This window comes from Centroberyx affinis, unplaced genomic scaffold (genome assembly GCF_046629955.1).
Source record: "Centroberyx affinis isolate AG114_WGS23_722 - 3 ecotype Tasmania unplaced genomic scaffold, CSIRO-AGI_Caff_v1 ptg002258l_1, whole genome shotgun sequence".
NCBI lineage: Eukaryota > Metazoa > Chordata > Actinopteri > Beryciformes > Berycidae > Centroberyx > Centroberyx affinis.
The window spans coordinates 20,713-37,928 of NW_027280547.1; the positions used below are offsets into that span (position 1 = coordinate 20,713).

The window sequence follows — 17,216 nt, forward strand, 5'->3', positions numbered from 1 at the left end:
ACAAACAAAAATTTATTTTATTCCTTAAAAGACCCTTTCCTCATATAACTGCCATGAGTTTGACACTACTTACTGTGATGTATACTATGAATTTCTGCAAAGAAAAGATTAACCTTACCCTAAAAACGAGGGTAAACTCTATTCTGCCAATTAAAAAGATGAGGTTTTCTGTGTGCCAGTGCTTCGAGGAATGTGGGGCTGAAGCGGCAATCATTAACAAACTGCTACCGCTGTTTTCCTCTGTGGATATTTGTGGCATATTGACTCTTTCTTCCTCTGAGGGCTTTCTAATTAGCAGCTAAAGACAGATGAAGGGGGCTGTTAAGTGCCACTTTGAGAGAGAGGTGGGGTGGGTGGGGGGGTGTTAAGATGTGGGAGTGCGTGGATTGTGCACCCCCCCCCCCCCCCCCCCCCCCAAGCACCCAGAATTCAGGGCATTGCTCACCCATATGCTGTCATTTTAGTGTGTGTGTGTTTATGTGGCATGTTAATTCGTTTTTTTTCTCTCTTCCCCACCCACCCCCCCCCCCCTCTCTCTCTCCTCTCATTGACACAGTTAAGAAATGCCAGAATCAGGAATGTGAGCGTGGGGGAAGGAGCGAGACAGGCTGTACGCACACAGCTGGGGCAAACATACACTGTACACAGGGTTTTTTTTTTTTGCAGTTAAGGGAGGTGTGTTTGTTACACAGAAAGAGAGAGAGAGAGAGAGAGACATTAGTTGGAAGTGAGTCAGAATGGCAGCGGCAGTTAGGTGCCACCATCCATGACTGATGATGCCACTGTAAAGTTGCCCAGTGTGTTGCTGTACAAACACTCACCCATACATACCAATAACCTCTATGTCAGATAATCCGTCTGTGATTTTGATCTTTGTCTGTCGGTTGATGTGGCTGCTGTTGTTCAGTCCAGTCAGTGTTGAAGTCATGGATATGGTCACTTAAATGGTGAGTGTTTATTGTTCGAGCTTTGCGGGTTTCATTCATTTAGCTGCGGTGTGACCCCCCACATCTGGAAAAATGCCTCCACAGCTTAAAAAAAGAGGTACATACAATGACATCATCAGGCCTTTATTGCTCAGTCCGCCTCAAAAAATCAAAACAAAAAAACAGGACAATTGTCCATAAATAATTAGATAAAAATCCAAATAAGAGCCACCCTTAAACTGCAACACCTACTGGAGTTGATCCAGGAATGGGGAGATAGAACCGGGGTCTCAGGGCCAAAATTACCCCCCACATCTATAAAAAACAGTCCTACAGGAAACACTGGCTGTAGGCTAAGTTTCTGTTAGACAAGGAAGTACAGCATGTTTTGCTCCTTAGTGTACTCTTCAGCCCTGCACAAGCAGAAAACCCTGTTTAACTGACATTGCATCACCAACTGTTGGCCTGGTTCATCTGACGAAGGGGTCAAACTTGTTTCTGAGTACACACGCGTTCATACAGAAACAAATGTGTGTGCGCGCATACTCACACACACACACACACACACGCGCGCTTACATAGACAATATATGGTCTGGTTATGTAAATTGCAGGGAGGTGTTTTTGAACTTGTGCTAGGTACGCGGCTGTTTGTTCTGAGTGTGTGTCTGTTCCTCGACTATGAAAGGCAGGTTGTGTTTATAAGGTGTTTTGGTGATGAGTGTTGAGGCAAAGCAGCAGGGCGTTCAGGATATTCAGACGCAGATCATGCCTGTCTTTCATCTGGGACAGGATGCATTTAGACGTGCAGAGGTGCTGGAGCGTGCCCGTGATGTGGCCGGTGAGTCAGACCCATCCAGGATTTACCACCAGGGTCAGATATGAGATGGTTTATATTTTCACTGTTCCTCTGCTGTCCCCTCTCGTCCTGCTCTCTCTGCCCGGGCTCGGGGCGGCCGGTGCAGACAGTGGCTCCCTGGATTAAATGCTCGTCAGCATTTGTAACCTCTGTAAAGCTCCACTTTTCAAACAGGTTGCAGCTCTCAGCTGTTTGAAAGAGCATTGTTCTGCTCTGCTGGGGTTTAGCAGCAGCCAGGGTCCCGGCAGCCGCTGCATTCCTCCATACTGCTGTATACCTCAGTGAGGACAGATTTGAACCGTCACATACTGCAGATACACTGATAGTGATGATTACTGCTGCATGACACTGTTAGTCATATCATCATGTCCTAGAAAAGCTTCTTATGTCCACAAAATCCAGTTTTCCAGATTTAAAAATAAGATTGAATTCATCACTGACACCTATGTAGCTTTTTACATTTTTATATTTAAAAATACTTTGTCCAGTTCTACCTTTTGGCAGTGCAATTTCTCAGCCACTTGCAGAGTCAAACAAAAATCTGCTGTTGGAGATTTGACTTTCTGCATTGTAACCCTGTCAGCTTTGGTGAGGTGGCACCATTACGTCATGCGCTCTCTTTTGGCCGACTTGTTTTTCTGCCTTTTCAGTCATGCGTCTTAATGATACGCTCTCTAATTGAAATCAGGAAGATGAAATATCCACAGGGGAGAGCTTGCTACTGCGTGTGTGCGTTGTAAAAGCACATGTGGTGCCACACACCACATCGCCCGCTAAACACCCACTGGAAGCAGGAAGCTGTCGTGCCGTCTTACATGCTATTCTGCATATTCAAAGGCAGTCGTTCCCCCCGTGTGGCATTTTAATGAGCTTTTAATGAAATCATCGGCGGTGTCCCTCAGGGCTCCGTATTGTCTGAAAGATAATAAGAGGTGAATCATGATTATTATCACCTTCGTATGAGAATGTGTCCAGATTTCAGGCTGACGGAGTGTCAAAGGACTTATAATAGAAATTCAATTAGGAGAAATAGGAAATACCAAATGTCTTCCTTTCTCTGTCTAGCAAGAGAGAGGTTTCCCTTGTCTGTGTCTTAAGAGAGCTGGTGAGCCTCCATAGGAAGTCGAGTTTAGACCGTAACCCACAGAAAGAATTTTCCAAGTGCCTTGTTGGTTAAACTGAGTGTCCAACCGACCGGGGAGGCGAGTGTATGTCAGCAAAATCTGAATCTGTTTCCCCTCTAGGGTGAAAACTAAAAACGGTAACAGACAGAAGGAGAGATCAGACGAGTAAATGGGGAAATCTGGAGGGACAGGTATGAGAGAGACGTTGGTCGGGGGTTCGAGGGCAATTGTAGACTCGACCCGGGCAGGAAAACGCTCATCCCACTCGCTCCAGACCGGCCGAGTGGGGAAACGGCGCTGGCTCACAAACCCAGTCAGACCCTGTGTGTTTTGGGTAATCACAGGGTTTGGTATTCCCAGCGCCGGGAGGGGCCATGCGGTCGAAACCGGCGTGCTGGAGCCTGTCCCTCGCTGGGGCCCGACACTCCTCCCCCTCCCCCTCTTCCTCCTCCTCCTCCTCCTCCTCCTCCTCCTCTCATTCACTCATTCGCTCTCTCTCTATCGCTCTCCTCTCTGTACCCTCCTCCCTCCTCTGCCAGTTACAGTGTGTGTCTCAACATGCCCAAGCCAAACCGCTCCCTCGGAGGAATTCACTCCGTCTCTTCCTCCTTTCACCCTCTTTCATTTCCTCTCTTTTCTTATCCTCTCTGCCTTTCGTTTTCTTTATCGTTTTTAATTTGACACCCCGAACGCTCCTCCTTCCCCACGCACTTCTTTTTTACTGCCCTCATCCCACATTATAGGCCTCTCTGCCTGCCTCTTTGAGAAAGTAGTAAAGGGGTTATTTTATTGTTTAGACTGCTGGGCTGCATCACCAGGATTGGAGCTTCACAGGGATTTATGTATCCCAGTCTGCAAAAAATACACTTCATTCAGATATGCTTAGTGATATCTTTCAAAATATACAGAAAATAAATAGCAAAAACATGTATTTATACATATAGATGACATTCAATCAAAATATATTTTGGACACTGTTTCTCCTGTGCGTTGACAGCATCTCTGCACCTATAGCCAAACTCAAAATATATTTTAAAAGTATGTAATCTACATGTACGAATACATGTTTTGGTCCATTTTGAAAGATATCTCTTAACAAATTCTGTATTCTGTGTGAAACATATTTTTTTTTCCTGGACGGCGCGGAAAGGAGAAGTGTCAGAAAATGCGTGGTAAAAGTGCAGCGCAGCCGGATTTCCATTGCGAGAATCCGTGTGGTGATGGAGGAAGACGAGGTGGAAGGGAGGAGAGGTGAGTGAAGGAGAATGGAAGGAAAGAGAGAGGGAGTGAGGGAGCTGCGGAGTGAGAGCTCGGCCTCGGTGGTGTTATTTATAGGAGATGTGAGCGTCTGGTTCTCCCGCCCCGCAACGCCACCGCGCTTCCTGCCTCCAGCCTGCCACTTCCTGTTGTTGTGTGGCCGCGTTATGGGCCTGCCAGGTCAAGTGTGTGTTTGTGTGTGTGTGTGTGCCCGTGTATATGTGTGTGTGTGTGCAGGGGGGAGACTAGCATATGGGTCTGCTATATCTCAGTGTGTGTTTGCATGTGAGAGGGGGGTGGGGCAGGAAGTGAGACATAGGGTGTGCATTTGGGGGTCACTGCTGCAGGTCAGACATGTTCACCTTTGTCCCACTAGCATTAAACGCACACACACATACAGGCACACACACACACACACGCAGCCTAGTTCACAGCATTTGAAGAGATACACAGAGTTTTGGGGAGATTGGTCAACTTACACGTTCAGTGATGAGAACATAGACACCAAAGTCATCCATGTGTCCCCGGTAGATCATTGGCTCCGGTTCTCCATGCTAACACTTTAGCATTCACTATATTGAGTGATAGTAGGTAACTGGTATTATTATTGAGTATGAAGACTGACCTTTTAGTAATAAAAAAGTTCTGGTTTTTATTATATGGCCTGTAGATCCCTGGTAGTTCAAAACAGTACGTTATTTTTAGATAATACTGTGTGAATTTGACCAAACTCCCACACAACTGTCAGACTTAGCCGCATATCATTTAAGATTATTTACCGTTTAGCTTTAAAGCTGCGACAAGTTCTCATTTTCTCACTTTTGAGATAATGCTTCTATCAGTCAACATAGTGTATGCTAAAGTGTTAAAATTATCTACCAGGGACACATGGATGACTTTGATTAAGCTGACCAACGGGCCAATCTCCCAAAACCTTGATGTATTCCTTTAAGTCAGGAAGACAGAAGTCATAGCAGTTCCACAGAGAAACCTTCATGTGAACGGTGCATTTGCTGTGTAACTGTGCCACAGCAGACTTGACCTGTGAGGATTTTCCCCTCCTCCTCCTCCTCCTCCTCCTCCTGCTCCTCTTTCCCGCCTGTTTGGTCAGGTGGTTGTGTTTGACTGACAGATGTGGGTCGTTGGGGCAGCATGAGGGTGATAGTTCTCACGTGTGTCTGTCAGGTGAGCTAAGCGGGGCGTATTTACCCGGCTTCAGGAATGAGATATTTAGAGAGGAATTCTTGCCTTCAAGTCTTTACTCTCTTTCTGAGTTCAGATCCCCTCCTGGCCCTTTTGCTGTGATAAGACTGAGGTCAGCGCGGTCACAGCTGAATTAAGTTGTGTGTTAAAATCCTCCGCATTCCCGACCGCCTCTCCCAGATGCCCCTTTGCCCCGTCTAGATGTGGGCCCTTCCTGATAACGGACCCCCCCAAGCATGTTTATGGACTATTGTTCTGGTGCAGGGTGCCATGCGGGGCTCGCCTGGGTCTGCTGGCTGCATTCAGGACAGAAATAAGACGTTCATGGGGAAGTTGTTAATGTAATACCCAGCAGTCCGGAGGTTGATGTCTTTCAGTCTGGAGTCTGAGTTTAGAATGGCACTTTGCAGCTCCAGGGAATCGTAAAGTGTTGCATCTGGAAAACTGAATTATTTGTTCGCCACCATTGTTGTTAACCATGGGAATATGCAGTAGATTCTCATTATTAGAACTCGTGATCAGCTGATTAACCGATATTCAGTGATTCAAGGTGATAGCTAACAATGTGCATATGCACGCTCTGCACATACTTCTGTACATAGGTTCACATGTAAATCTGATCATGTGAATAGCTTCAGGGTATATTTGCCCGCCTGTACACATTTATTTATTTGTGTTCTCCCATAATAGGAATAGCTATCAATGCACATTTGCTCACTTGCACATCCGCTTCGACCTGCAAATCTGTCTGTAAGGACGCTGTATCTTTATTTAATTATCCTCTGTATTATTTTCACCTTGTTCAGTGAATTACTTGTACTATCCTCAGTCTCATTTGTCTTATTCTTTGCTATTTTCTGTCCTCTGCTGCTGCGATGACCCATTTTGCCCCTGGGGATCATTCAATTTTCATCTAATCGAATCTAGAAATGGTACAAATTGACCCGAATCTCATCTGTGTTGCTCTCTGTCTGTGTCCACAGGGTAAGGGGCGGAGGGATGGTCTCTCCTCAGCCGGTGACAACCCTCGGCCGGCGATGGCGGCCGGGCCGGGAAGGGAGGGGGGCGGCGTGGGCTGGCAGGGCCCCCGGACGCTGGTCCTCCACAAGAACTCCCAGGGTTTCGGCTTCACGTTGCGCCACTTCATCGTCTACCCTCCAGAGTCCGCCCTGCACACAAACCTCAAGGTGAGACCAGCAAGCTCCAAGCCGGTCGGATACACACTACAGGTCCTTGACAAGGCTGAAAGTGTCTTAACTTGAGTTAGCTATATTCAAGGCCTTTAAAGGTGTTAAATACAGTTGAATGTTGCCTTTAGGTCTTATATGTCGTTTCAGAGGTCTTAAAAATTTAGTTTTCTCAGAGTGCTACGTCTTTGGTGCCATATGAAAGATTTCATTCCAAAGCACAATATATCCATTTTGGAAAAATGTTGCTACCTGAAATTTTATCAATCAGTATTTTAAAAAACAGACAATTCTATTGAAAAACAGAACTATTTCAAACACAGGAAGGTGTTATGAGGCACAGCTTTAATAATAACCCGTAAACATGCTGTACATTCATGTCATGCATGTGGCATTTTGTAAGTAGGTGTCAATTTTCTAAATGGCATCTCTGTTTGGATTGAAAGTCCACTCACGCTGAACCATATTGTGATAGGTCTACTGTTTTTTCTCATCTTTCATGTGTAATTTTGTGGCAAAAATGGTTTTAATTTTATTCTAGCTGGCATTAAAAATGGTTTTAAAAAGCTGTAAGTTGAACTTGCTGAAATCTGTAGACAGCATGCTTTAGCAGCAGAGCTCTAAGATGGAGCCAATCAGAGCTCAGAGGTAAACCAATCATATTGTAGCCGAGGGTCAGTGGGGCTGAGCTGGGCAAAAACACATACAGTAGAAAGGGAGAAAACATGCCCAGCTGATTAACGACAAAGGACTGAGCAAACCAAGCCTATTAAAGGGGTTATTAAAGGAGGGGATTTGTGCAAGTCAATAAGATTAGGAGACGATATAAAGACATGGACTCCTCATTGGTGTGAGCAGCGGAATGACACGTTTCGAAGAATACAATGAGAAGTAGTTCAGGTGATGCACAACCTCTCCATACCTGCCAGACAGACTGGTTTGAAGGGAAAAGAGGAGTGGAAAGCTGGGCTACCTGTACATTATTGTCTATGGAGAGAGAATCCAACTAGTAGGTCTTTTATCCTTCTAATTACCCACGAAAAACCTGTTACTCCTTCCCATTGTTTTTCAGCATCATATCACAAGCCTCATTTGTAGCCTCAGTGAATTCAAGATTGTTCTGGAGTCTTGGAATAAGCCTCCATGTCAGTGAGCGATTATTTAGCTCTTTGAGGTGTGGGGGCAAACGACTACAGATGTGAAATTGAGGGCTGTGGGGCGTTGGGGTGGGGTCAGCCAGCTGAAACAAGGCCCCTATTATTGTTACACCACCCCACCATCCTCACCCCAACCCAGCAGCAGCTGCACATAGGAACACAGGCTCAATGAGATCTGTTGTCTTAGCCTGGTACCACTCGCCGGGGGCCCGGCTGTACCAGGACATCCCAGGACAATGGGCCCACTGCTGGCCTTTGGCCCCGGTTCTGTCCTCGTCTCCTCTGCCTGGGGGTCACATGGTGCGGTGGGACAATCGGAGCCACAGAGCTGCCCTCCTTATTTGAAGAGGCTTCGTGAAAATCTCCCAAATTACCCACATAGTGTCCCATTATCAGAGGCCTGTGGGGTGCATGACTCAATTGGACACTAATTTCATGGTGTCTGCAGGTCCTGAAAGTCTTAAAATGTCTTAAATTATATTATCTAAACCAAAGATAATGGAGAAGGAAGGAAGGTAGTGCATATGCTATTCAAGCCTATAGAAACCCTTGTCAGCTAAAGCATAGAGGCAGGGGATTCATTTTGCAAGTGTCCAACTTTCTAAAATTACAATATTACAATGCTACAGTGTGAACATGTGTGAAACAGGAGCACCTGCTAAACAAAGTTGTTTTTTACTCATTTAAAGACACATCTGGATCTCACACCGCTATCTGTAGCTTACCAAGAGCCTAAATCAAGGTTCAAGGTTCTTTATTGTCATAAGCATAACAAAACAGCGAGAAGCAGGTACTGCTAGCTATGAAATTCTTGAGCCTAGAGCTATCCACAACAAAACAAAGTAAACAAATGCAGTACACTAGTGCAAAATGGTAAAGTGACCATCAATAAGAAGTAAGCCTCTGGCAGAAAAAAAGATATCAGTCTGGATGTAAGACTCTCTCATTGACTGCCAGCCAAAAAAGAAGCAGTCTAGTCTGCCTGAAGGTGCTTTCTGTGAAGATGGAAGTAGTCGGAAGTGAGAGCCTGTAAACTGTCTGTCAAAACTAAAGGCTGTGAACACAGTGAAATATAGCATTTTAACTCTTAAATTCAGTGTCAGAGGTCTTTAAAATGTTGCGGTTTCTTGGTGCACAATTGTTCTACAATTGTTTTCATTTTCACATTTCTTAAGTGGAAAAAATTGTCATATTTCATTATAACTGGATTAAAAAGATCTTAAAAAGTCTGAAATTTAACTCGATTTAACTTACAGACACCCTGTATTTGCTTGGAGATTTGAAACATATATTTCCATGGCCACAATTTAAAAGATCTTTTTTTTATTATCAGTATCAGTCACAGTATCTGTATAATGTGCAGATGGCGAGGTTTGTAAGTGTAAATACTCCTCACTCGCTGCTGTAAACTGTGCAGGTTTACACTGTGGCCCACACTGTACAGTACGTGACCCAGATAGCCTTTCCCCACCTCCCCATGTCACCGCCACTGTCTCCCCTCTGGACCCGGATGTGGCCGGAGCGTCCCGAGCTCCTCGCTCTATTCTGGGGTCGGCAGCTCTCCTTTCTCTGCCTCTAAACCCCCCGCCATTGTCCGCAGAGCCAGGAATGAGCCCACTCAGCGCAGCCTAAAGCCAGGCAGCAGTCAGCCCACCATGCCACTAACCCCAAACTGTCCACTCAGCTTAGTACACGCGTGTGTGTGTGTGACTGTGTGTGTGTGTGTGTGTGTGTGTGGAGGTGTTCAGACAGAGTATAACTATCAAATCACCCTCGCAGGACACTCTCACCGCTGCCCTTGTCCTCCTGCTGCAGGCGACTCCGTGCGTTTGCGTTTCAGTCTGTGACGTATGACATCATCATTAGCCGCAGACTGTCTAACCTGAAAGTCAGTCTCTGTGTTGAACTGTACTCTGACATTTAAAAACTCATAAAAAGGAACAGGTTTGTCTCAGAGGTTTGGCTCGGGATGCCAGTGAAGTCACCGGCACTCGAGGAAGCTTGTAAAAAAAATAATCACTGCAGGGTTAAAATGACATAAATAGTTTGAACCCCCACAGAGGAATTGAGGGAGATCTAGATATCAAGTCTTCCCCAGTTTATACTCACCACCCCCAGCCACCTCAGATCCACTACTTACACACTGGACTAGTGACCCGGGAAATACGCAGGTTGGCCGTTATTGTGAAAGGGTCATGTCGACCCAGCAAAAAAGACCCAGGTCGAGATCAGGGTTGAGACCTGGATCAAACAAAAGTTCAGTGTTTAAACCGTGTTGCTGTGCGTCTGGAGCATCATGTCATCCGCCACGCTGAACACAGAGCGTAAACACATCTGCTGCTGATGATGTTATAAGGTGCCAGCCCATAGGTCTTTCCCATGTACGAGGAATCAGTGCCTCCTACATGGAATGAACCTGGATCAGTGTACTGTAATATTCCCAGGTTGTGTGTGTGTGAAAGAGGTGAAGGACTGTCTTCAACCTGAATGTGATTAATAACTCTCTCTGTCTCTGTTTGTGTCTTTGCAGGATGAGGAGAACGGGAATGGAAAGGGTAAGTGTTCCTTCTGCCCCCCTTCTCTCTTCAGTCAACAAATTAAATGTGTAGTGTAGAACGGGTTAAGAGTGATGTAATGGACCGGGACCTCCTCTATTCCCTCCTGTCTCCTCTACTCTGCAGCCACACTGCGCCCCCTGCAGGACACTATGCAGCACTACATCTAAAGTGCCACTATGTCGAGGCAAACTTCATTTATATAGCACATTTAATAAACAGGAAACATTGTGCTTTACAAAAAAATAAAACGCATACAAAAGTAGTGCAAACTCACCATAAAAATATATATCACGATAAGAAAGTATACATATACACATCTACATATATGTGTACATATACACATATCACATTGAGAATCTTCCCACCAGAACGCTCACATGCACGAATGCACACACACACAAACACAATCATACACACAGGGATAAAACCTAGTCAATGGCTTTTAATTTTAAAAAAAAGCCTTAAATTTACCTTAAACACTGTTCTTGTCCCGGAGCAACTTAAATTTTAATTTCTAAAATGCTGGTGTAAGAGACAGAAAACTATACAGAGTTTTGTCTACAATGTTGTTCTTTTACAGTTTGTCATGTTGTCTCCCTGAGTGATCTTTGGGTTTGTGTTTTTCTGTCTTTTGTCACTCAGGGTATCAGAGAAGTCGACTGGAGCCGATGGACACTATATTTGTGAAGAATGTGAGAGAAAGAGGTCCGGCCCACCAGGCGGGACTGTGCACAGGTAAAGGGAGCATATGGTGCAGGAATGTGCACATGCTGATTTGCAATGGAAATCTATGGGGAAGAGCACTAGTCATGTGACGCTGCAGATGTGAACGGATGCACAGTGATATCAGAGATGTAGAGAGGGGGGATTAGCCAAGAGTAACAAATCGGCTTTTCCATCTCGGTCATTCTCTCTCATTAATGCAAATATTAGATTCTGCAAAGACTCTCTCCTTCCCTCATTAGAGACGGGGATTTAGTTGTTTTAACGTTTCTGTTGGCGATACCAAAACAGATGGCGCTATAATACCAGTATGACGAATCAAATTCTCAAGTGCACATGAATGTGACAGAGCTACTTAAGTTTTCCTGTTGTGTCTTGCTGCCTTAGCAAGGCAGCATTCCACTCCTAGCGGCCCGGCCAAACCAAACCAGTACTTCGTGCAAAGCAGCGACACAGTTAAACACAAGCCGTCGCATCCAGAATATCACATGCCAGCACGCACACACAGACACACACACAGACACAGACACACACACAGACACACAGACACACAGACACGCATGCTGTACACCCATTACATATGTTTCATCTTGTGTCTGGCTTCATCCATGAAGTCCTTATGAATACATACGTACTTTGAACACATAGTCAAATAACTCCTTTGCCTGGGGTGTCGCTTCACTAAACCCTAAGGTATGGCAAAGTCCCTGCATATAATATCATTTGCCAGCAAAACTTTGAAACCTTTGACTTTGACTAATATTCTGGGGACAAATAACTGATGATATTATTATTTGGTCAGTGTGATAAATTATCAGTTTAGGGAGATCACTTTAGATATGGCCTCCCAATCAGTTTCTAGAGATTCTCCTTGATCTTTGCTCTCCATTATAATGATAAAAACTGGAAAGGTCGTATTTGGACTCGCTTCGGCTGAGGTACGGCGAGTGCCACACCTTGCTACACCCAACTGACACCCAATCCAGATATTAAGCTTGAAATTTTGACAATAGGTTTCATTTAGACACACCTTGGACATCAGAGCAAGAATAAAGAACATATTAAAGGAGGAATCTGTAGTAAATGTGTGATAGCCACTATGTCCATCCCCCCCATACTTCTTAACCTAAGCCATTCTCTCATCATCATACTATAAAGCAAGGAATCTCTGTCTGTGTGTGTGTCCTTTGCATATCTCGAGAACCGTTCGTCCGATCTACTTCACACTTGGCGGGTGTATTGCTGGGGACCCAAGGACGTGCAGTGTCGGATTGGACATGCGACACGTTCAATATTAATGAACTTTGAATAAACAAGCGAACAACGCTCTGTGCAGCAGCGGGGCTCAAAGCAAGCGACTGGAAGCGCAGTGTCGAGTGAGAAGTTGTTTGGATGAGTGGTTCTCGAGAAATACCGGAGGCCAAGCAATCGGCCCGTTCCGAACAGGCATGTTTTGAGCAGGCATTGCACTAGTAATATGAAATGTGTGTCTGCTGACGTCTTTGCTGGAGGCCTGTGTGTCTGGTGGGGGGTGATGGGGTGGAAGTCATGGGGTCAACATGGGGGATGGCATCAATTAAGCTTGTGTGTATGTTGTCCAGTGTGCCGCTTGATACACTGCATGCAGTTTTGAGTGTGCGTGACAACATGTATGTGTGTTGCAGGGGATCGTCTGGTGAAAGTGAACGGAGAGAGTGTTCTAGGAAAGACGTACTCGCAGGTGATCGCCCTCATCCAGAACAGGTAAGACCTACAGTGTGTCAGCGCTTGGTGCCTTCGGTGTGTTTATGTACTGACCGCGTGTTTGCTTTTTCTTTGCATGCTCATCACATGTATGACACACACAGTATCTTATGTAAGTTTTTACATGTTAAAAGGAAGAGCCTGAAACAGTGTACTTTTCCCACACGTGCTACAGCGTTACCTATCTGGTCCCAAAGCCGAATACTGTGATGCTCAAATGATGGAACTGGTTGCTTGTAAAAAAAAAAAATGGTTCCCACACACTGGATTGATAAGTGCTTGAACACTAAAAAAGGCCAAGCCCCCTTCGATTGATAGCAGTTTTGAATCTTAGAATTGAAATATCTCAATATTCAAACTCCATGACATCCATGACCTTTTCTCTGTACAAATAAGTGGTTTGTAGATTTTTAAAATCACACAAGGAAATAGTAGTCTTAATAATATTTACACCCTTCAGTTGAAGGCTTGTTGGCCCTGTCTTAGACCCCCAAATCCCACAGGGAGGTCAGCGGTCAGGATCAGCTACAGTGCCGCTGGAGCTAGAGTTTCAATGTCTTGTTCAAGGACACTCCAGCAGGGCAGATGCTTTGGTTAGTAGAGGTCAAACTGTCGCTAAATAAACCACTAAGAGAGGATTAATACAGCGTCTGTTTCAGTGTGTTGCCTTTTATATCCAGCATCTGCTCAGGATTTTGGATGTGTGTACACTACTTCCTGGTGGATCTGTACCTCCTTATAACCTCTCTGTCTTTCCCTCCCTCTCCTTTATCTCTGCTCTTTCTCTCCTTCCTCCTTGCACCCCCTATATCCTGCAGTGAGAGTGTGTTGGAGCTCTCCATTATGCCAAAAGATGAAGATGTGCTGCAGCTGGTAAGTGTGAGCATGAGATTTTTTATACACCTTAACACAAAAACACCAAACACCACACACAGCTTACACATACACGCTTAGATACAAGCCATGTGCAAGCACAGATGCTTTTTATTTTATATTAAATTGAAATTGTTTAGCATAACGCAAGAAACGGTATATATTCCACTGCGCTTGTTTGCAGAGTTCAACCAGGATTGTCCCTGTCATTCTCCAAGAATGTGGAGATTTTGAGAGAATGACTGTGGAATGACTCAGAGGCTCTGTGCTCTGTGTTTAGATTACAACACACATTCATTCTAAGCCACTATCCTGCCTGTCGGAGCTTAAGTTGAAAAGCAGCTTCGCGCTCGCTCACACACCCATGCGCGACACATTTTCTTCAGTCCAATTGCTCCACACTCACTACTCACATGATCAGACATGCATAGCTCATCCCTCGCCTCTCCCTTGAACTGGGAGTAAACGCGCCGACATACAGTCTCTTCATACAAACTGAGTTAGAGCAGATCACCAGATTCGAGTGATCTCTCTCTCACACATCCAGACACATCACTATCCCTACCAAGGGAACCCAAACTTGCTTCTCCATTCAAATATACTGCCATCCCTTCACACTGTACCCACTCCTCTGTCCTGACACCCCCTCCCCTCGCTGCTACGCCTGTATCTACTGCATTCCTAGCATGACATCACCAGTGCTACGCCTCCTTCCTCCCTCCCACAGGGTGGAGTGAGGGAGGGAGAGAGAGAGAGAGAGAGAGAGAGGGAGGAGAGAGGGAGTTTGGAAGGATTGGAGAAAGGAGAAAACAAGAGGATCAACAGATAGCAAGCGTAGGAGAAAGGCAAGAGGAAAAAAAGCAGGAGATCGAGTGTACTTGAAAGAGGGAGAGAGGAACATAAAGAGAGTGCCGGGTCCCAGCAACAGGAGTGTGTCAGTGTTGGGGGGTAAACAGTGTTTTGAGGATACGTCTCCTGTCCTGTCCTCTGCTCTTCCTCTCTGTCTGTTTGTGGTGACTGCAAGCTTATTACTGTCTGAGGAAGGGCTCCTGATTCTGTCGGACGGCCTAGATCAATTAGGTAAAGCTTCTCAAATTGTCTTTGTGATTTGCCTTTATGTAGCCTAGCTATGGGAGTGGTGAAAGGATTGTTAGCAAGTTAATTTTTGTTGTTTTGGAGTTAGAAATTTGAGTTGGAGTTTGTGAGCGGTGCTTAAGATGTTCATTGCGATCAGTTAATTACGTGCTTGTTATTTATAATGAATACTATTTTAAGCAGCACAGTGCGCATATATATGTACTGTATATAGGACATTGCTGTCGACATATGCATTTGCAGCTGGGTGCTGTGCAGTGCTGTGGCTTTTGCTCAAGGCAGTTGCTTCTTCATGTAGTTTGCTAGCTAGCTGTGTTTGTGTTGAGAGCTGAGGCCCGAGGGACAAACTGTGGCAAAGGGGCTGAGCTGAGGGAGACAGATCCACAGTAAGGCTTGTTGTGTAATGTAGTGCAGTGTGAAGCCATGTTATTGAGTTATGGTTATGGTCTGTGTTGTCGTCTGTGTTCTCAAATTTATTTATGACAGAGCATATTTTGATTTGGCTTATCTCTCTGTGCTGCCAGTCACAGTCAGCCATTTCTGTAACCTTTCTTCCTGTCATGTGTCTCACCTCTCCCTCTCCCTCTCTCCCAGGCATACTCCCAGGATGCCTACCTGAGGGGCAACGAGCCTTACTCAGGGGGAGCCCAGAACCTCCCGACACCGCCTCCCCTCTGTTACCCACGCACCAAGACCCAGCCCCCCGCTGGAGCCCCCCCGCCCGCCCCCATGGGCCAAAACCAGCTGGATAACTGGAGTCGCTGGCCAGGCTCCTCCAGCCCCTCTTCACCTCTGGACAACCGCTCCGGCGTGGGCAGCCCGGCCAGCTGGCAGGAAGGGCGGGCGGGAGAGCCGGGGGGCGTGGGTCACAGCAGCCCCGCCCACCGCACAGAGGAGATCCAGTACGGTATGACCAGCCAGCAGCCTCAGGGCCAGACCAGGGGGCGCTCCTACTCTTCTTCTTCCTCGTCGGGAGGTCTTCTGTCCAGCCCGCTGCAAGTCCACTACCCCAACCACAACACTGCCAGCTCCTCCCAGGCTCAGCCACGGAAGTCCAGCCTGGCCTGGACCAGCCCGCCCCCGCCCCCGCCCCAGCTCAGCCACGGCCGCACTGAGCGCTGCCAGCAGGCCCTCTCTGACTGGTACTACAGCCAGCTGCCTGAGCGCTCAGGACGCAGCATGCAGACCCGCCACCGCAGCTACTCTCAGGACCGGCTTAGTGAGACGAGGAGGCAGCACCAGCGGACAGGCGGCTGGCTGCACAGTGCCTCCCAGGACACACTGCTGCTGCTACAGCAGTCAGGACCGGGGCCCCACGGAGACCCCTATTGGTCCTATGTAGATTGGGAGGGGGCCCCGGACAGAGGCCAGCCTGCCTTCAACTACGCCCGAACGCGCTCTGAGAACCTGCTGGCCCAGTACGATCGCTACGGCCGTTCCTTAGAGACGCTGGACCATCCGGCGGCCGGACTGGTCTCACCTCGCTTCGAGAGGCCCTCCTGGCACCAGCAGGCTCCCCAGCCGCCACCTAGGACTGAAGCTTACCCGAGGCAGGGGAGCCATTACGGTGCCGCGCAGGCTCCTCCGACATCGCGACACACGCAGTCGCATCCTAAACACCATCCCCAAGCCCACACACAGGCCCACTCCCAGCCCCAGCCCCAGCCCCAGCCCCAGCCCCAGCAGGCAGCCCCCCAGAGCAGGCGGCTGCCCCCCGGACAGAGCATGGACGACCAGCCAGTGGGCTACCGCAGCTACAGCCCCTCTTTTTACCGCAAGACGGGCCGCATCATGCAGCAGGCCCACTCTTTCAGGGACCCTTCGTACTCTGGCCCTCACCTCAACTGGAACCCGACCCCCAAAACCAGCCCCCCGGAGGCCGCCCCTGTCCCCTCCACCGCCTCTACCGCTTCCCCCTTGGCCTCCACCACACCCGAACCCCAGGACAGAGCGTACAGGCCCACCAACCACGAGAGGGAAAGAGGGTCGGTGGAGGCGCAGGCGGAGCTGGTGGCGCAGACCCAGGAGGTGGTGCTGAGGCAGAAACCTCCCACGGGGCGGAGGAACGCCCACGGCATGCGCCATCCCCACTACGCGCTGCCCATGGATGGCCTGGAGGCCCCCTTGTTTTCTCCAGAACCCCAGGACTCGGCGGCGGCCCCTCGGCCCGCAGGAGACGGAGCCCCGCGCAAACCAAACGGCAACCTAGCCCCCCTTCCCATAGAGGATGACTCGCTGGCCTCCATCCCCTTCATAGGTAAGCAAGGATCTTCCAAGATTCACCCGGTGTCCCTCCTCCTTCTCACCTTAATCCCCTCTCCAAAAAAACACCAACTGACCTTCAGATTTCATCGCTTCCATCCCAAGCGTAATCCGTATTGAGTGTTTATTGAATGTTAGTGAAAGCTTAGCTGAAAGGAAATACAAAGCTATAATTCAGACACAATTATGAGAGTTTGGGGAATGTGTGTGTCCTTAATTTCCTCCTTGTCTGTCTGCACAGGCTCGAGGC

General features: G+C 47.4%; 1 protein-coding gene across 6 annotated transcripts in view; it reads left to right on the forward strand.

Annotated features, from left to right (window-relative positions):
* Nucleotides 1-17,216, forward strand: part of arhgap23a (Rho GTPase activating protein 23a) — a 54,071-nt gene that overhangs the window by 20,153 nt on the left and 16,702 nt on the right. For 4 of the 6 annotated variants that reach the window (XM_071532841.1, XM_071532842.1, XM_071532845.1 and 1 more), the window contains exons 2-7: nt 6,352-6,555; nt 10,243-10,267; nt 10,913-11,005; nt 12,658-12,736; nt 13,555-13,609; nt 15,299-16,961. In XM_071532841.1, the coding sequence (XP_071388942.1) occupies nt 6,352-6,555; nt 10,243-10,267; nt 10,913-11,005; nt 12,658-12,736; nt 13,555-13,609; nt 15,299-16,961 (2,119 nt within the window). Of the gene's footprint in view, nt 1-4,062; nt 4,160-6,351; nt 6,556-10,242; nt 10,268-10,912; nt 11,006-12,657; nt 12,737-13,554; nt 13,610-14,382; nt 14,690-15,298; nt 16,962-17,216 lie in introns of those variants that run through there. The other 2 variants (XM_071532844.1, XM_071532847.1) reach the window with 2 other exon arrangements.